The sequence below is a fragment of the Caretta caretta genome, chromosome 15, assembly GCF_965140235.1.
Source record: "Caretta caretta isolate rCarCar2 chromosome 15, rCarCar1.hap1, whole genome shotgun sequence".
In the NCBI taxonomy this organism is placed as follows: Eukaryota; Metazoa; Chordata; order Testudines; family Cheloniidae; genus Caretta; species Caretta caretta.
The window spans coordinates 26,178,838-26,200,204 of record NC_134220.1 but is presented as its reverse complement, the minus strand read 5'-3'; the positions used below and the strand labels follow the sequence as shown (position 1 = coordinate 26,200,204).

At 37.9% G+C, this 21,367-nt stretch overlaps 1 protein-coding gene across 3 annotated transcripts in view; it reads left to right on the top strand.

Annotated features, from left to right (window-relative positions):
- Positions 1-21,367, top strand: part of IFT81 (intraflagellar transport 81) — a 66,748-nt gene that overhangs the window by 5,930 nt on the left and 39,451 nt on the right. For all 3 annotated transcript variants that reach the window (XM_048821691.2, XM_075120052.1, XM_048821690.2), the window contains exons 5-10: positions 1,837-1,926; positions 3,132-3,197; positions 3,517-3,627; positions 4,973-5,057; positions 17,772-17,935; positions 19,726-19,821. In XM_048821691.2, coding sequence (XP_048677648.1) covers positions 1,837-1,926; positions 3,132-3,197; positions 3,517-3,627; positions 4,973-5,057; positions 17,772-17,935; positions 19,726-19,821 — 612 coding nt within the window. The remainder of the gene's footprint in view (positions 1-1,836; positions 1,927-3,131; positions 3,198-3,516; positions 3,628-4,972; positions 5,058-17,771; positions 17,936-19,725; positions 19,822-21,367) is intronic.

The following is a 21,367-nucleotide window of genomic DNA, read 5'->3' as shown; positions in this document are numbered from 1 at the left end:
TATGTAACTATACAGTGTCTCTGGATCCCAAATGAAGAAGGATAATAGAAAATAGAAATGGAAAAGCCCTTCCAGATAATCTGATCATCCACAGATGCCAATGCAAGATTGTTGTTTACAGTATACTTTTCTAGGGCTTTGGCCAGTCTTGTTTTAAATGTCCCAAGCTCTGGACTTCCATCACTTCCCTTGGGAAACTGTTCCACAAGCTAACTGATCTTTGTGTATAAAAGCTTTCATTATCATCATCATCCATTTTTCTTTTATTATTATTATTTATCATTTATACTGCTGTAGTGCCTAAAGGCCACAATTTCACCCCACTTCTCCACAGCTTGTCTACACAGGATGTAACTGCATAGTAAGCCAGGGTGTGAATCTATAGCGCAGCAGTTGGCCACACAGTAATGTCTTAGATGGACAGTGCCACAGTGTACTAAAAGTTCTGTAGTGCACTTCGAAATAATCCCATTTCAGTCAGCACTACATCAAAGCACACTATGGAACTTTTAGTGTGCAGTAGTAGTGTCCACTGTAGATTACTTCATGATAAGCCAGGTATTAATGTCCCATATAGACAAGCCCTTAGTCATGTTTCTACTCCCACCTCTTTATAAATTATTCCTTATCATCATTGATGCATACATCTTATCGTGTCTCCCTCTCTATATGTCACTTAGCCACACTATATGTATTTCATCTTTTACTATTTTCTTGTAAATCAGTCCCTCAAGCCCTTAATCGTTTTGTTGTTGTTCTCTGAATTCCTTCCACTTTGTCAGTATGTGTCTGATATTGAAGTGCCCAGAACACAAAGTAGTATTCCAGTTGCTATCTCAGCAGAGTTATTTTGAAAAGAAAAATCACTTCACTGCTTTGTGAAATGATACTTTTCCCATATTGTGTTGAACATTCATATCTAATTTGCTCTTGCAAGGGAATAAGAGAGCACTTGCAGGTCAGTTTTTAGATTTCTCCATTTTATTTAATGTCTGTGTTTCTGTGGGCATTATCTTTCCTTGGATGTTAGTTTGCATTTTTCCAAATTTAATCTAATTTTATTTCCTACCTATATTTCTAAACTCTCTAGGTCTTCTGGTATTATTTCTCTACCTGCGCTTACTTGAACATTGACTCTCAGTTTAGGATCACTGGTGGGAACACAATGGCTTAGAAGTAGCATGCGGTATACTATCTTCTATCAAATCTATTGTAGTATTTAAACTGCCCCACTCACCGTAGCATGTAGCACATTGGACTCAATTCTGCAAGGGCTAAGCACTCTGGCCCCAATTACAGTCTATGGGACTACTCACATGCTTAAGTGCTTTGTTGAAGTGACGCCAGAGTGGTCAGTACCTTGCATGCTCAAGAAGCTTGTGAAACTTGTATTTGCATTCTCAGATCAAGATTTTCCTCTCTGGGCTGTTAGGGTTACACAGGAAGTGTACTCAGACCTAGGGAGAGCCATATACCAACCAACCAATGACTCTTACTGAGGACATACATGGATTAACTCCCAGTGGAGCCAAGCAAGTCTTCCTTAGAACTATGCTGGCTGCAATATGTGTCACTGAGTAAAGCATTAAAGTAGGGGAGAAATTGTGGGGTTCATGAGGGCACCCTCAAATAAAAGGTTCGCTGCAATGGTGTAATAAACGTGAATGTCTACTTTATATGTTGACTATTTTTCAGATGAGAAAACAGCTAAATGACCATGTGTTCACAGTACTGATCTTTGTGCACATATGGTATTAATAAAAAGCAATGTAGTTATTTGCAACCTATTAGATACAGTGCTGGCTTTGAAGTTTTTCTTTCCCTTGTGTTTTGTAGTATGAAGATCTGATAGAAGCCTTTAAAAACCTGCATAAGGAATGTGAGCAGCTCAAGACTTCTGGCTTCTCCACTGCAGAAATAAGACGGGTAAAAACAAAGCAAAACCCAAAAGAAACCATAGATTTGCAACATTTTTGTCCAGATTTTATCTTAAATCTGTTTGTTTCATTTTCATCAGTTCCATGGGCCCCCTGCAGTGCTTAGTGTATACAGGTCAGCGCTAATAGATACTGCAACTTTGTTCTGCTTAGCTGGACTAGTTCTCTGCTGACAAAGGAAGAACGAGACCTAAGGTCACGCTCAGAACTGTGTCTTCTGGAGCGCATTGTGAAGCAGTGCTGCCAAGACACAGGACTGGCCTCAATAATAAGATTTTCCAATATTAATACTGCATTTCCCTCTGAACACACATTGTCTATAAAACCTCTTTCTTTAGTAATGTAGGGTAACATTTTCAGACGGTGACTTAGGAGTCAATTGAAAGCAACAGAAATGTTGAAAAGTAAACTCAATTATAGAAGTTATTTTAGTTATGAGAACCTAGGTGGTGTTATTATTAAATAAGGGTATTTTCATAAAGACCCTAATGGAGCAAAGCATGTAAGCACACGCCTAACTTTTCAGAGGGACTGCTCACATGCTTAAAATTAAGCATATGTTTAAGTGCTATGCTGGATTGTGGCCCAAATATATAGTGCCTGTTTCTCCTCTCACATCATTGTAAAACAATGGAGAGACATCACTGTAAAGAAGGGTAAGTGAGAACAGTAATCAGACCCATGGTTTATAAACAGAGTATCTCTTTAAATGTAATTTCACTGGAAAAATGGCAGAATGCAGCTCTCTTATGTAACTGAATGCAAAACTGGAATTCAAACATCTATCTGCATAGAAGTGGACATGACAGCAGCTTTTAAGGGCATACATGTTACAGGATCAAATTTGGAATTGTCTTCATGGTTTTGTTTTTTCCTAATCATCAAAGAAATCCATGTGCTCACATTTTAAATGGGCACAGTAATTACATGGTGAATGCTATGCTGTCATCTAGCCTGTTCTACATAAAGATTGTGAGGGTTGGAGTGATAAGACGAAAGAGAGAGCGGGACTAGAGCCTTGGATGATCAGACCATGAATCAATGAAGTTGCAAGTGTATCAGTATGTAAAAGGACAGATTCTGATTTTGCTTACTCCACGTTTACATGACTGTAACAGAATCTGGCCCAACTCCTATATTATAATATAATATTGTAAGTACATTAGAATTTTGTTTATTTTTGCTGCTTTGTAGGATATCACTGCAATGGAAGAGGAGAAAGATCAGCTCATCAAGAGAGTGGAGCGTCTTAAGAAGAGGGTAATGAGAGAAGTAACATTGTAACATTTCAGTGTCACAGTCCTTGGCTTGCAACTCTGATTTAGGAATGCAAACAAGGATTAAGATGAACATGCTGTATGTCTGAGGAAGGAATTGAATAACTAATTGACGGAAAGGGAATCTCCCTCGGCAATAGTCCAAAGTTTTTAAGGACCTTGAATCCAGTGCCTTACTGTCATCTCTAAGTAGCAATATATATGGAAAGGAAGTGCTAAGTGGCTTTGTGAGACATATGATCACACTAATTTATTTCTCAACTATCTGACAGTAATGTGCACTATTTATCCATGTGCTGTAGGTGGAGACGGTGCAAAACCATCAACGAATGCTTGAAATAGCAAGACAGCTTCGAGTAGAGAAAGAGAGAGAAGAATCTTTAGCCCAGCAGAAACAAGAACAAAAGAATCAGGTATCCATGTAAAAGCAAATCTGTTAAACATAAGGAAATAGATGTTTGGCTTTATTTGGGGATGAGCCCTAGGTAGGTTTTTAAAAGAGTAACACTGAAGATGATATTAGATGACCATGTGTATATCCTCCCCCAGGAAATTAAAACCTATTTTTAACAGGAATATTTTAGTAAATTTCTATACTAGGGGTTTGATCCAGCAGGGTGCTGAGCACCTTTCAAGTGTTTGGCAGTCTTAACTGCCACTGACATCAAAGCCACTTAAGAACTCTGTGCTCTGTGGCATATTACTGTATTTCTGAGAGACAGAGGATTGAATTTATTGTAGTGAGCAAATATTGATTTGATGTGGTTTGTACATATATGTGTTTCCATTAAGATTTAAGATGGGAAATAGCAGAAACAAACACAATGACATTGCACTACCCTGTTTTGTGGGATGTGGGTTTAAGAGTAACCTTACGATTTTGTCTTTCCAACTTGAAAATCATGTGTGTCATAGATATAACATGCTTGATTGGAAGTGGTTGGTATCAGAATGGCTGGACTTTGCTTCCAGGTCACACTGACAAAACAAGACTTTTTAAACAGAAGCCCAGTGCTGTCTGATGGCATTGTTTGTTATACCAGCTAGCCAACTTTTGACGACTAGTGTGAACTGGCAAAATGTACTGAAAGAAAAAGTCAAAGATTTTAGTATTGCAGGCTTCATTTGTGTTTGGCGCTTGTGCAGAAGTTATTGGACTCTTTTTCAGCTGCTGAGTCCTAGCTTGACATCTGGGTTAGACCACAAGTGAAATGAACTTGATGTTCAACTAGTTTCACTTCTTAGTGGATATTTGTCCAAATCACAAAAATACTATTCAAGCAGGTGCTGTTTAGCATCAAACTTGGCAGTGTCTTCTCAAACTTGGCTCAATATTATAGCGGGTTGCTGCGAGAACTCATCCGCATTGCCGAAGCACTGTAAGGATACTTCTCCAGTACCTCCCTTAGCGCTCCCTGATCCTAATTACTGCTTTTTGTCCTTACCTTCATGAATACTAGCATTTTTTATTTTTAAAAAATTATTAAATGAGTTTGTGCCATAAAGAAAAAATCACTCAGATGTAGCTCAAGAAGTATATATTCTTTAATTCTAAAATGCAACAAATAAAACTAAACTAATTGTTGAAGCATTTGTTTTTGCATTGTAAGAACATACTACTTTTCTCTTGTGGAACAGATGTTCTCCAGGTGCAAACTGTTACCATTTTTTGTATTTTGAGCATCTTGTTGATATCATATTTCATTGTTGCATTCCAAAAGAATACATATATTAATAGAGTCAATTGTCTTTTTTAAGCTGTTCCATGCAGAGCAGAGGCTGCAAAGAGTACAGCTCCAGCTCAAAGATATGCAACATGCAGTTGTGGATTCAAAGCCTGAAAGTGAGTAATAATCCATAAATGTTGCTTTTTATTTCCCGTGGTGTTAGAAGCAGGCAGAATCAAAGTTGCATGGTAATGATTTATTATCTTAAAGTGCCAGAAAGGAACTTCAGAAAAGACAAAAAAAGAAACAGTCTGTACAGTGAAGAGCTTACAATCTGAAATTTGGTCAGCCCTGGCACAAGAAGGAATGAGGGAGACAAATAGTAGAGAGTGAGGAGGGTTAGAGTGATAGCAACGCGAGTGTCTGAGTTTAGGCATGTACATGCTTTTGTGGCTTAATTAATTTTTTTTAATGTTTAAAGAATAAAATATTCAATATTAATGATCATATACTAGAAGGAGAGATGACTGGAATTAAAAATGACCAGTGTTGTAAAAGTAGATGGATTTAATACTGGGTTTTTTAAGCAGGAAGATTTTATGTATATCATGTCTGTGACTGGGGAAGAGAATATATAAAATACTGACTTTTTCAGAAATGAGCATGTACATGTAACATTGTGATAAGTATAGACTTCTTTTCCATAATTCCCTTCATTTGGCAAAATAGTTGGCTGAAAAAAACCTTTGAAACATTTTTATAGCTGGTAGAGCAGATTAGCACTGCAGTTTTTATGAAACTTGAAATAAAGTCAATTCCCAGTTATACTTACGTCCCAGTGCACAAATTGCATGGGGTGCTCTGTTCTTTCTATGTAACTGTTGCCCATATAGTTTTATAGGACTAGATTCTGTCACCCTTACTCATCACATGGAGTATGTCTGAGTCTATGAACAGCCCCACTGAAATCAGTGGGATTAGTCACAGACTAAGGTTTTACTCCAATGTGAGTAAGATTATAAAACTCATCCCATTGTAAAACCATGTAGAGGCAAGATATATGCATGGCTAATTCTGTCTCCTAAAGCAATCGTATGATACTTAAGTTTCTAACTACTAAGTCATTTTAAGGAAAAAGTAAGTACCAGTGTCCAGTGGTTGGAGCACAAAAGTGAGGTTCAAATCAAGGTTCTCTTCCCATCTATGTGTCTGACATGTGATCTTGGGCAAAACACTTCTCAGTGTCTTGGTTTCCTCTTCTATAGTATGCAGATGATGCTCATAGGATTCGTTAGAGGCTTAATATATTAATGTTTATACAATCACTGAGGGTGAAATTCACTGCTGTATAGAGGGTTAGCACAAGACTTAAGTGGATCATAAACCTTGAGTTGACCCTTTTCCCAGGATGAGTTTCATCCTGGGTAGTTAGGATGGAAGGTGCTGTATTAGTGCAAATTACTATTATAATGATATTAGCCATGAAAAGGTATGGCCTGGATCGTGCCACTGTTCCCGGACTTCTGCTTCCTGTAAAGCCCTATTAGATTATTGGAGATCTGCAGACACTCAGAGTTCCACCCACGTAACAGAATCGGGGCTGTGTTTGTGTGTGTTTAGATTTGTGTGTTGCCAAATAAAGTGTTGGCCTTCCCCTCTGGTACTTTAAATGGTCTAATAGCAGCACATAGATGAATCAGCTGGTTCAAATTCTAGGACACCAAATCCGCTCTCAAAAAGTAGGGCGTCTAGTTTTCAGCAGATCGCATTGTTTATCTTAAAATGTACAGTCTCCTTTACCAAGTGTTCTTACTAATTGTAATTGTTCATAGTTGCCCAGTCAGCTGCCAAGGTGATAGAAATCTCAGATTGATCACAGAATTTACAAAACAGGATGTATGAAGGAGGTCTGATTCACATACTGTTAAAATAAATGAATACAGGTTCAGTTTTTATGTTGTGTAATGAACAGAATGAGAAGACTAATGCCCTCATTTCTAACTTTTAACTCTTTTAAAAAAATTCCTCCTAGAAATACACAGTGGAGAAGATAATATTTGCACACTTATGGCATGAGGGCTGATGAAGCAGCGATTTGCAAACTTCTTTCTTTTCTTTTTTTTTTTTTTTAACCTGGTTGATGGCTGCAAGAAAACTGCACAAATGGGGTAGGAATCAGGTCTTAAAATGGTGATATACAAAATTATGAAGAAATTGAAGAATTTAATTCTGTATGGCTGAAAAAAGAAAAATGGGGATGCAGCATCAGCATGTCAACTTCAAATGGAACCAAACAGGGATCTGAATTGCATGCTTTTCTCAAAAGAAGTATGTAGGGCTTTTGTAACCATTCCATTTTCTCAGTAGTGGTACTCAGCTGCCAGAGATGTAGCCATACCAAAGCTAAGTCAGCATTTCTGCACCAGTTCCAAGTTTTTTTTATTATTATTATTTTTAGTCCAATGGAAACTTTATGGGTTAGTTTTATCTTCGCTTACAGAAGCAAAGGCAGGATAGTAAAAAAAAGTCAGTAAACTTGTCATTTTGTCACTGAGATAAAAACACAGATGAGATTAATATATTGAGATATCTCATCTTCTGCCTTGCTTGCAAAAGAGAACCAAGTGTTTAGAGATCCTGGGCTAAATCCTGGCATCCTTACTTAAGTAAAGACCCTGTTGAAGTTTTGACTGAGTAAAGGCTCCAGGATTTGGGTTTCTGATTGTAACTAGCGTTGGGGAGAAGCAAAGGTACTGCTCTCCAGAGCAATTATAACATAGCCAATATGGTTTACAAAAATTAAGTTAGATGACATAAGTGTATTAAGTAGGGTTCAGTTTATTGCTTTGTTGGTCTGTAGTTGGAGCTATTATATCTCTTAAATGTTTTGCTGCAGCTCTTTTAGTCAGGATGTCTATTCCTACCACTTCAAATCTATGTTAGTGTAGAGGCTGTCTGAAAGCAATGGAGACTCACTGAAGGTTTGGTATTTTCTCCCCTAAAATCATTCTCCTCAGTTTTCAATCTGTATCAGATTCTTTCACTTCTGACACAAGAAGGAAAATCTGTTTAGTGAGTGTATTGCTCTTCAGTGAGTGCTTAATTGGGAGCATTCTATCTGTCTTTCTAATACATATTTCTGTGATCTGATTTTGAATTCTTTTTCTCCATGGTTACATCAACACTTCGAGCTGGGGCTGTAATTCCCAGCTGGAGGAGACATACTTACGCTAGCTCTCATCAAGATAGTGTGCTGAAAATAGTGTGTTTCACCATGGCAGCATGAGCAGTGGGATGGGCTAGCTGCCCTGAGAACATGTGTAGGGTCTCAGGTGGGCAGCTAGCCTGTCCCACCACGTGCATTGCCATGGCTACACTCTATTTTTAGTGAATTAGCTCAATGAGAGTTATACCAGTATGTCCCCTCCAACTGGAAATTATACCCCCCAGCTTGAAGGGTACAAATACCTCATGTTATGAACTAAAATTAAGTTAATTTTAAGAAAAGCTTATGAACATGGAACTAGGTCACTATTTCTTATTGTGTCAATGTGCAATTAGTATCGGTGTGCTTTAGCCTTGCCAGGAAAATATTACAACTAATTGTTACTAGAGGTTTTATTCTTCTAGAAGTGTAGCTCAGGTAAGTGATTTAAAAGATGTATTGTACCATGAAAAATGGTTGACCATTGTACTAGTCTATATAGGTTTTCTGTTAAGTGTTTTGAAGTGACTGTTCTCCTTGGTTTCACTATGGCACCCCATCCCGGTTTCATTAAGTTCAGCATTTCTTAATAGTTTGCTTAACTGTGGAGGCAGTTGTTGCTGCTGTTAGTACTAAAGTAGGTGGCATGAATTTGCAGTTTCTAATTTTTTGCCCAGGATATGACATAGTATTTTTGTTGACAGTGGTCAGTAGCAGAGGGTTTGGAAAATCTAACTCATGCTTTCTCAGCAAGATTGCCCTCGATTTGCTTTGAATATCTCTGCTGGCACAAACACAAATTGTTAATGCCAAGAAGGGAACTGAATTACATAAATTCTTGGTTCTTGTCCACTATAGAGAACGCTATTGTTCATTTCATTGGCACGGATACTGGGATGTGGATGACTAGCTGTAAAATATTGATTAAAATAATATATTAAGATGACTATCGTTGATAAGCGGTAAAATTGGTACACTTGGTCAAATTAATAAATAGTAATAGGATCAGAGGGATAGCCACTTTAAAATACCAGTAAAAGAGGAATTACTTCATATAAACTGTATCTGATATTTAACCTTACTCTGTACATATGATGAAAGAGAAGCATAAGATGCCCTTATTAAAATACATTACATTTAATTTAAAAAGATAATTAAAAAATTATTTGTAACCTATGTCATTATAAATGCACTGTATTTGGTTCACTGAAGTTTCTTCCTTTAAATTCTTAGGGACAAATTCTTCCCACAGATCCTCATGTTCAACTCCCACTGAAGTCAAAGTTGTGTATCGTAGGGTAGATTCTTGCTCATAATTAAAAAAGAAGAGTTAATTTTAAAAAAGAAATCAGATCACTGTTGCATATTGGAGTTTGTTTCTCAGAGGTTTCATGAAAGAGCTCATTGATCTGGTGTTGACAAGCCATATTTTAATGGGTTTCTCATACACTTGCATTAAAATCAGGTTGGTGTCCCCAAATCCCTAACATTTGGATGAGGGATATTTTTTTTTCACATTACTTTTAAATACAAAGTGAAATTAAAGAGGAAAGGTGACAATAAAGATAGATTCAGGTTCTTATCCGGGTCTCTGCTTCAACCCTGAGTCAGTGGTTTCTCTGGCAGTTGGGATGTGGGATAAAGACAGTCCTCTCCCAGGGTTTACTCTAATAGCAGAACAGCACCACAGCTTTTGTAGGACCTGATTCAAAAAGCCTAGTGAAATTGGTGGAAAGTCTTTTGTTGACTTCAGTGGGCATTAGATCACAACCACAGAACACAGCTCTGTAGTGGGCATGGAGCACCCAACTCTCCGCATGTAGTAGAGCCGTACCAGTCCTGCTGCATTTCATGTGATATGTGGCTGTGGAGGCAGATGGAGGATTTGCTCCTGATACCTTAAACTCATGTAGAATCTGATTCTTCTCCTGTTGAACTCAATGACAAAATTCCCATTGACTTCAGCTGAGGTAAGATTGGACCATCAATTAAAGAAATTATTAGCTAAAAGCTGAAACTCCTGTCCTTAATGTGACCCATTGTGCTTAGACAGTTCATAGATGTCTCTGACAATGATGTGATCTAGCACATATACAGTATGTGTTGCAATACAGAGGCATAATAAGATTACAATAGCTTTATCCTTAATTTTTCACTGCTTTGTTTTTGGGTTTTAATTAAGAACATTTGGGCCAGATTTTCAGCCTTGGCCTGTTTCTTTGTGCCCATTTTTGCAGGTACAGATTATTGATTGACTTTTGCATATGCAAAAGAGAGTGCAGAAACCAGAGAAAAGACTGAGACTGATTGAAAAATAGCCCTTAAAATTAAAGTATGTCCTTTGTGTATTTTTATTATTTATTATAGAGGAGCTGGTAGCTTATATTTAGGTTGCTTACCACTTTTTGTAATGAAAGATTCTAGCATACTTTTTTGAGAAGCTCTTGTTGGCAGCAGGCCTTTCAGTGAGTAGAAAGCCCTTGAGCCCGAGAAGAGCCTTTTCTTTAGCAAACCTGAATAGAATTTAATGGGCCAAAGTTTACAATCCTACAATGGGGAAAGAACACTACACTAGTTAGAAAAACAATCTGGGTGAAAAGGGAAGTGAAAGAAGCTATAAAAAAAATTAAATATATATATCAAATAGAAAAAAGGGGCAGTTGTTAGCAATGAATATCAGTTTATAAGATAGGAATTGTAGAAAATTGATATAGGAAGTAAAGGAACAGAAGAAGACATCAGTGGTCAACAGAATTAAGGACAGTAAGTAGTTTTTAAAGTATATTAGAAACAAAAGGAATCTGAACAACGATATTTGTCCAATACCAGATGGAAATGGTAAAATTGTCAATAATTCAGAAAAGGCAGATGTGTTCAATAAATATTTCTGTTCTATATTTGAGAAAAAGCCAGATGGTGTCATCATGTCCTATGATGATTAAATACTTTTCATTCCAAGAGCAACTCAGAAGGATGTTAAAAGCAGCCACTAAAGTTAAATATTTTTAAATAGCAGTTCCAGATAACTTGCACCCAAGTGTTTTAAAAGAACTGGTTGAGTAGCTCTTTGGACTGTTAATGTTGATTGTCATTAAGTTTTGAAATATTGGACAAGTTCCCAAGGGCTGGACGAAGGTAAAATTATGCCAATATTTAAAGTAAGTAAACAAGATGACCCAAGTAACAATAGGCCTGTCAGCCTGATGTGGATCCCAAGCAAAACAAATACAGGACTCGATTAGTATAGAAGTAAAGGACGGTAATATAACTAGTGCTAATCAACATGTGTATATGAAAGTGGATCTTGTAAAACTAACTTAATTTTTTTTATGATATTACAAGTTTAGTTGATAAAAGTAATAACATTTGAGTAATATACTAAGACTTCTGTAAGTTGTTTGACTTGCTAGCACACAACATTTTAAGAAACTGGAATATTATAAATTCTACATGGCACATTTAAATGGATTTAAAAACTGGATAAATTTTAGCTCTCAACATGTAATTATAAAAAGAGATTAATCATTGAGCAGGTGTGTTTGTAGTGATGTCCGACAGGAGTTGGGTCCTGGCCCTATGGCTTGTACCATTTTTATCAACGACCTAGAGGAAAACATCAAATCATCACTGATAAAGTTTGCAGATGATACAAAGCTTGGGGGCAGTGGTAAAAAGGAAAGAGGACAGGTCACTGATACAGAGCTGTCTGGATCACACAGCAAGCTGGGCCAAGCAACCAGTATGAGTTTCAATACAACCAAATGTAAAGTCATACATCTAGGAACAACGAATGTAAGCCATACATACAGGATGGGAATCTCCATCCTGGGAAACAGTGACTGGTACAAAGTCTTGGGGGGCCATAATGGATAATCCATGAGCTAAACATGAGCTCCCAATGCAATACTGTGGCCAAAAGCGTTAACAAGATCCTTGGATGTTTAAACACAGGATTATTGTGTGGGAGTAGAGAGGTTATATTGCATCTGTATTTAGCACTGGTATGATTACTACATGTCCAGTTCTGATGTCCAGAAGTCAAGAAAGATATTGAAAAAATGGAGAGTGTTCAGAGAAGAGTCATGAGAATGATTGGTAAACATGCCTTATAGTGAGAGGCTCTAGGGGTTCAATCTGTTTGGCTTATCAAAGAGAAGGTTAAGGGGTGACTTGATCACAGTCTATGCGAACAGAAGTTTTGATAATTGATGGCTCTTCAATCTAGCAGACAAAGGTATAACAATTTCCAATGTCTGGAAGCTGAAGCTAGACAAATTCATACTGGAAATACGGAGTAAATTTTTAACTGTGAGGGTAATTAACCATTAGAACAATTTACCAAGAGCTGTGGTGGATTCTCCATCACTGGAAATTTTAAAATCAAGATTGAATGTTTTTCTAAAAGGTATGTTCTAGTTCAAACAGGAATTAAGGCATAGAAGTCTTATGGCCAGTTTTGTGTAGGAGGTCATACTATATGATCACAATGGTTCCTTTTGGCCTTATAATCTATGAGATACAAGCTCTTGAAATTGTCATTTGCATTGCTCAGGAAATTTTTTGCAGCATGCAGCAAATAACTCAGGCCCATACCACTGCCAAAGCAACAGTCGTATGCACTGTACTGAGAACGCTTAGGGAGACAACCTCTCAAGGATGAGGAAAGAGAGCCAGAGCAGCTCCCCGATAACCCTCTTGGACCTAGCGCATGGCCCCAGTAGGTCATCCTCCCTTTGGGGATAACAGTTGTTTCCTGCTGCCAGCTAATACAGTTAGTCCTGAAGCTGAAGCTGTGCTGCAGTGATGAAGGTTCAGAGTACAAATCTTCCACTGATGCATGCTGAGGGGCAACGTTACCGTTGCACATAGTAAAATTTGGTTTTACCTTTTTCCTTTTAAAAAACCCTCAAAGAAACAGGACATTACAAACCAAAAACCTATGTTAAAAAGATATTACTGTGTTATTTTGCTAACTTAAGCACTCAAAAGTTAGGAAATGTCACAACCTTAATTTGGCCCTTTTGCGCGCATTCATTATGATAGTCTTTCATTACATAGATATATACTGTTTTCTTCCACGGGATGCCTGCTTCATTCAATGCCTAGTATGGGTGGTGGTCAGGAAATGAATTAGGGCTGTGTAATGGAAGTGTCTGTAGCATCCATACCTGACGTGCGATAGAAATTGGAAGTGGTAAAGAGAAAAAGATGGTGACTGCAGGAAGAGAAGGGATGATCTTATGGTTAAGGCATGTGAATTCTACACAGGAGAAGTCAGTTCTAGATCTGCTTACGTCATGGTCTTCCTATGTGATGTTGAGCAAGTCACTTAAACCAACATTTTGTCAGGAGGCCACTAACTGTATGTTCCTCATTTTTTTTTATCAGATCGGTTAATGTTGCAAATGTTTATGGTACAGATTTGCACAATTAGCAGCTTGGAAAGAACTAAGAGCCTGAGAGCTGAGGCAAGTCTGAATTTATGTTCATTAATAGAATCAGGGCAAGAAAGTTGCCTAATTCCTGCATAACGGAGCAAGCACTAAGTAACTCTTTGCCCACCCCTTTCCTGTAATAAAATAATCTGAATGGAAAACATTAGGAATTGCTGTTAATAGCTTTTCACATGTAAATATGTGGTTGGCAGAAATCTCAGCTAAAATAACCTTTGGGCACTGAGCCAAACTTACTGTACAGCTTGTTTAGAGAGAGAGAAAGTCAGAGTCGAAAAAATTAAAAATGAGATTTTGATGTATGTAATGGAAAGATTTAAAGTACACTTGCTTCTCTGCCTTCTAGCCTGGGAATTTGAAAAAAGCATGATTCATTGTCAAACACTGTTTTAAAAAGTTACAGTTAAACTGCAGAAATAGCATTTAGGTAGCTACTTCCCCATATGTCTAATCCCACAGAGAGTAAAATATTCCAAAATTATTTGTGAAGGAAACTGAGTAGGTTAGTCATCAGTGTTTGCACTTTCCCATCAAGTTGTCAAGTTTTGACTTGTTTCACTGCTTTACTGTACCTTCAGGAGCATTCGAGGTATAAGGAGCAATCAAAATTTAATAGCTTGGTAATGGCTATCAGCTTGTTGGAGAAATAAACCCAAATACCAGCAGGTTCAAGCCCTTGAAGCCAGTTGGTCCCTGCTCCTCTGGAAATACTTGATTAGAATTTTTAGCTTGATTACAATATGTACAGTGGGATATTTAGAAATGTTAGTAGCATTAGATATAAAGAATAATATTTGAGGGTCATGGTGGATAATCAGCTGAACATGAGGTCCCAATATGACTCTTTGGCCAAAGAGCTAGTGCAAACCTGGGATGCATAAAAAGGGGAATATCGAGTAGGTGTAGAGAAGGTATTTTACCTCCATATTTGGCACTGGTGCGACCACTGCTGGAATACTGTGTCCAGTTCTGGAGCCCACAATTCAAGAAGGATGTTAATATATTGGAGAGGACTCAGAGAAGAGTCATGAGGATGATTAAAAGATTAGAAAACATGCCTTATAGGACTTAAAGAGCTCAATCTATTTAGCTTAACAAACAGAAGGTTAAGATCACTTGATTACAGTCTATAAGTACCTACAAGGGGAACAAATATTTAATAAGGGGTTCTTCAATCTAGCATATCATAGAAAGTTATTATCCACTGGTTGGAAGTTGAAGCTAAACAAATTCAGACTGGAAATAAGGCATACATTTTAAGTGAGGGTAATTAACCATTGGAACAATTTACCAAGGTTCGTGGTGGTTTCCCAATCACTGGTAACTTTTAAATCAAGACTGGATGTTTTTTCTAAAAGATCTGCTCTAGGAATTATTTTGGAGAAGTTCTATGGCCTTTGTTATATAGGGGGTCAGACTAGATCTAATGGTCCCTTCTAGCCTTGGATTCTATGAATATATAAGGTTACATATATTGTAATCTCCCTTTCTTATTTAAAAGGAAGTTGGAAAGCTAGAAATCAGCCTAAAGTAAAAAACTAGCAGTTAGTGTCAGGGTAAATCAATTGGCATCACTTTTGTTTCCATGCCAAGGGCCATGGTTATATATTCCAAACCAGGGCTTGTGTTCCTATTCAGTGCTGATGCTGAAGTTTATTACACTGTGTATGTGGGAGAGGTTGCTGCAGTTGTAGAGGTGCTGTGTTTCTGCTGAAACACTAACCATGGGCAGAAGGGACTCAGCTCTGATGAAAGGCCTGGTGAAAGTTTAAAATCACAGCATTTTTGGAAAAAGGTGAATCATAACCCTGCTGTGCTGGCCTGCATTTCCTTTGGATAAATCAGATTCTAATGGGCAAGGTGGCAGGTGAGTATTGCTGAGTGCATAATGGCTACTGTATGAACCTACACATTCTATCCCAGTTCTGAAGTCACCATTAAGGCTGCATTTTTATTAATTGTATTTTTTAATGGAAACACTTGACATATTCCGTGGAGTAAAACAGTACATTTTGTAGGGCAATATCTATTTTCTAAGCACATGTTTAAATGGTCAGTATAAACAAATTATCCTTATAAACTGCTGGAATGGAAGTGAAGAATTCACTCACTTTTGGATTGTGTCAGTTTTACTTCATTAATAGTACTGCTTTCTCTGGGGGTGGCTTTTTTTCTTCTATGTTTTTAAGACCTTTTCCTCTCTTCCATCTGGTTTAATTTCCTTACTGCAGCTGAAATGAGGACCCTCCCTGCTTCTGTCTAAAAAAGCTATTGAAAACAGAAGGGCAAAGAGGATCTGGCCCTCCCCACTTTCCAGATGTAAATAGCTGCAGGAGAGTCATGACCCCTTTTTCATAGGCCTGTTTCTCAAGTTGTTTTGACCTTCTCCCTCTGTTGTTCTCAATGGCAAGACCTCCAGACCCTCAGCCTGAGAGAACCAAAGGGCAGGCTAGCTGACTCGAGCCCTGGTCCCATTCCCACCTGCCTCCTGCATTTCCATCCCTGTCTCAGCAGGATCAATCATATCCATGTGTCTCAGGTTTTTCCCTGCATGTGTGCAATAAGTGAAAAACTGGCAGAGTCTGCATTTCATGTTTTTCTTGGCATAGCTAATTTAACGTTTTCTGTAATATCTGTGACAACCATGAAAATAACAGCCATGCTTCTAAAGCACTTTGGATAGCTACAGCAGCACTAGTCTTTTTTGTGTCCATCAAACCGATGAAAATATTCTAAAATACTCTCCCCACTGTCATATTATCTTGTGTGTGCTTTCCAAATCATAGTCCTTGGCACTAGTATCTTAGAGAACTAATTGAGCTATTACCACCTACTGTCATCAGAAGACTGTACAATGTAATTTTAAAAATCTCACAGCTACTTGACAGAGTAAACTAATTTCCCACTGGTTGTGAATTTTACTTATCTGGATGTATTAATGTTCCTTTCTGAATTAGCAGGAAAATAGGCTAACCTACTATACCTAGCAAGAGCAAAGTGGTCATAAGCTTGGTAACAGGCAGTGCACATCAGGCTTCTACAGAGCAAACAATGCTCTCTCCTGTTGCATCCATGGACAGAAACCTCAGCAATTTCTTCTTGTCTTTTTCTATTTCATTTTCATTTTCAGTATTCTTAATCAATGTACAGTTGTGTGAGCTTTTTTTTTTTTTTTAAGAGAACTCTGGCAGTTTGAAGGAGTCTTAAAGTGAGCATAAATTGCAAATCATTCACTTTTAGGCTCCTGTACCCTGCCAGAGCAGTGTAAAGGGGCCTTATTGTAAATGAGAATCAGGCTGAACAGGGTCAGAGACTATCAGAAATCTGCACATCAGACAGGACAAACTCTCACTAAGGCCCATATTAGAACACTTACAAATGCTTATTAAAGATAATGGGTCAAATTCTAGACCTGTTCTATTTTGAGTCACAGATAGAGGGCAGGGTCAGGTATAGTAATGATGCAGAAGCGGTGCTAAGAGCAGACAGACAGAGATTCCTTTCCTCACCTCCATGTAATTCCCATCTGGGGCTGAAGTAATCCACATGTGACTGGGATTGTCTGTGTGCACATCTGTGTCATGATGCTTACTTTGATGCTTCAACCCTGGAGGTCCTGAGGCGTGAGAGTTTTAGAAAAGCCCTGAGCAAGCCACCAGACTTGTGCTGTGCTTGGTCACCCCTTTTTCTGAATACACATAAGAAGATGGATACACATAAGCTGCCTATATTTGGTCACCCTCTTCTAGAACTTTGTATAAATGTAGTCCAAAACCACATCAATTTTAGTATAACAAAAAAGTACTACACAACCCAGTTTTCTGAATGAAATGGAGCACATGGTGTTTGTTTGAATGAGGATGGTGAGACTTTTCATTTGAGTGCTGCAAATTGGAGATTGTATCCAAATTCAGGTTAATGGAGTTTCACAGAAGAGGGGGTTTTATTGTAGTTAAATCCTGAAGAAGGAAATTTGGAAGGGAAACACATGTAGTTTGCTGTATTATATGTTACTTTTATTTAAAGAGATAACCAGAATTTAAAGTATAAATGAAACAACTAGGTATTCCTTTCAGTTTTGAGTAGCGGGCTCAAGCATTATGCTCTAATTATTGTAATCTGTTGCTAAATAGCTTGATGTGTTGGTTAAATTACAGTTATGTTGGAATGAAACCTAATTACCCTCTACATTCCTTTGTTTAGACACATGTTGCTTTAATATTTTTTTCAAGGCTTAATGAAGAGACTGGAAGAGGAGATAAAGTTCAATTCATATCTGTCCTCTGAAAAATTTCCTAGAGAACTAGAAACTAAGAAGCAATCATTGTATTTCCTACAAAAAGTGGTTTCAGAGCCGGCTATGGGTCAATCGGATCTCAGTGAACTTGAAACTAAGGTATGTTGACTAAAAATCCAACTAGTTTGTCTTCTGGACTTATATAAGCATCGACTGTCTTATTTCTGCCCTAAATCCTTAAATAAATGTTTTTAATTCCCAAACATAATCACACTGCGGTGGATGGCAGAGGTTCCAAAGGTGAATCACACTGCTATTTTAAGGTTTCAGATCTAATCTGTAGTTTTAATAATGGAGTCATTCTTAAAGACTATACCAATCAGAGTATGGGAGGACATGGTACTGTCATTGGCTTTACTTTGATCATAACAGAGGCTGCTGGTACCAGGTGCTGTCCAAGCCAGATGTGTGCATCCAGGTCTGCAGCATAAGTTCATACCCTCCACCCACTTCAGTGCCACCTGCAACTGGTGGACAGCAACCTGACTTACTCCCATTAGACCCCCCCAAAACCCCATCTTCACTCCCTGCACCTCACCAAGAAGCCCTCTTCATCCCCATCCCCTCTCTCTCCCACCCCAAAAAGTCCCTTTCCCACACTTAACACCTCTTTCAGCCCAGCCAGACATTCCAACACCTCACCCCCCAGGGCAGGACCTGGCCCTCTTCCCCCTACCCCAGCATACCATGAGAGGAATTTCTGAGGGCATCCCTCATGGGGTAGACTCATTCTCAACCCCTGGGCCCAGTCTGGGGATTACATTAACTGAGATTAGCCCAAAGGGGGTCATGGCATTAAAAAGTTTGGGTATCACTGATATAAGGGAATTCATACCTTCTTTGAATTCACACCCATTCCCACAGAGAATTAATACCTTTAGAAATAATAAAAGAGAATCCCACATAGAGGAGGAAGAGTTCAGGAGTCTCAGTATTTGGAAGTCTCTGTACACCATTATTAAGTAATAGTCTTGACATGTTTGGTCTTCAAAGTACACACATCTGTTGCCTGCAGAATTGCTAGGGTAGTGCCCAGTGCCATGCTTGTGTTACTTTCAGAGTTCCCTCTGATTGCAGCACACTTTTACAGGATTTGCTTATTAGCACATATCTTTCTAGGCAGCAGAGAATTAAGGCAGGATGCTTTGGCTCTGGGCTCCATGGTTACAGGGAACACCCAATGTAGCAGTGAGTCAGAGTTAAGAGTATCAGGGATCGGTATATTATCTTGGCTCCTGTTGACTGGCTGCCAGCTAAGGTGGGCTCACAGAGGAGGAAAATCAAGGTTTTGGGAGAAGAAGCAAAATGAGCCCGTCTTGGAGGAGTAGAAGGAACATACTGTACTGTTGGGGCAAGTGGGTCCTGGGATCTTCAGAATTATAGTGGAACTGGGTGCCATTTAGTTTGAATCTATCTCCTCTTCAGACTAGTGATAAATGGCTTATTAAAGAAGAATTATAGCTGGTCATTGATCTAATCAGGGTACACAAAGCACTTGTAACATCATCCCTTTTCTCTGTAAGAGTCCATCAACCCAATTCCTTTTGCAGGATCAAGGCCTTAGTTTGGAGGGACTCCCTAACACAGAATGTTGTTAAGGCATAGGACTGGGAGTTTGAAGACATGGGCTGTATTTCTAGCTTTGCATCAGACTTCCTGTGCAACCTTGGCAAGTCACTTAACCTTTTTGTGTCTGTTTCTCCATCTTTAAAATGAGTCTGATAATACTTCCTTACAAGTGTGTTGTGAGGCTAAATTCATTAGTTTGCACAGCATTTTGATTTCCTTAGAGAGAGGACAAAGTATTAATATTCTGTTTTCTCTAACTCTGCTAATGTTTATTTAGTAAGAAATACGGCATTTTCTCCATCTTCCACTCTTTATTTCAGATAAATGAAGTCAATGCTCAAATTAATCAATTGATTGAAAAGAGAATGATGAAATATGAGCCAATTGATAGTAAATTTTCCATGTATCGACAACAGGTAAGAAGGAACAAAAGCTTTTTTGTAGGCAGCAAAATCCTGTCAAATTGACTGACTGTAATCTACAGTCTTGTGTTGTCTTTTTTCTTGTTTCTGAAAAACTAAATTAAACAGAAAGACATGAAAAATAAATAAATAACAGTTGAACACCAGTATATTTACATTATATATCCTTCAACTGCTTACTGCTGGGTATAGTCCTATTGACTGCAGTGGGACTAAGCCTGATGATAAGCAGTTACAGGATCAGGCCCGTAGGCTTTGTGTGTTAGACACAGTAGAGCGTCTGTATTCTAAGCCTAACATCTGAAAGGTGCCCTCAGCTCCTATAGAAGTTAGAGGTAGTTGGGGCACGTTCCAGGATTGGCCTATATATATTGCATGCTCATTACTGAGTTGCTAATCTGCACTTGGAAATTTACTGAAATAGCTCCTCAGGAATAAGAGCATTCACACTAGGGCTTATTCCAGAACAGCTATATTGGTAAACTTCCAAGTGTAGACAGTTCCTAAAAGAGAAAAGCTTAGATCCTGATTCAGTAATCACTGCAGTTCTTACTACCAGTCATATCCCATTTCTTGTGTGTGACCATGTATCATAGCATTTTCCCAATTGTCTCTATTTCAGAACGTATGTTACAGACTTAAAGTGAAAAGAAAGCAAAAAACAAATGCTCTTGGTCAAGACATGATAAATCCACACATTATAGACCAAAATTTATGAAATTTGACCATTTCTAGGGCTTATATAGTAAAATACTAGATTTATTTCCCAATAACCTGTGTGACTTTGTAGTTTACTGGCATTGTTCATGACCATTTCTACAGTTATGGAAAAATATTTTTCAAATTTATTGGGTAAAAATTGTAATTTAATGGTAGAATGTATATTTCGTCTTTGTTGTGTCAAGATATGTTTTGTTGCCCAAGATAAGCATGCTACATAATGTATTGTACAAAAAAACATCTGGCTACTAATATAAAGCTCTGATGTTCTGTGGGGGAAACATTCCAGGAATTCAGCTTGAGTGAAATTCTCTGCTCAGTTCCACAATTAGTATAGTCAACTTTACAAAATCATCACATGTATTCACCACAGTTTGTCTCTGTGGATAATCTTAAGAAGCTAAGAGCTGAGATGTCATGTAGGCAGAATCATCTCTGATATATATTTAGAAAAAAAGATGTTCCTTTAGTCCAGTGAGGAGAAGCTAGCATTGAAGATACCTTTGTGGCTATATTTTATTTTAATATGCCAAAAACACTAGGTTGCATGTTATAACTTTAGTGTTTGATTCTTGGGAAAAAAAATTCTGATATAAAAATGCTTTATTTTTCTAATCTGTTTTACACCTATGTTCTTAAACACATTAATTTTTCCATGAAATGTTAGGCAACACTAAAAATACTATATAGTATACATGGTGTGAAACTTTCATTTAAAAACCAATCTATCTCTGTGAGGCTCAAAAGGGTGAAATAACCTGTAATCCTTTATTCCTTTCCTCGTTGTCTTTTTCTAGGTTGCACAGATTTAATGGCTCTG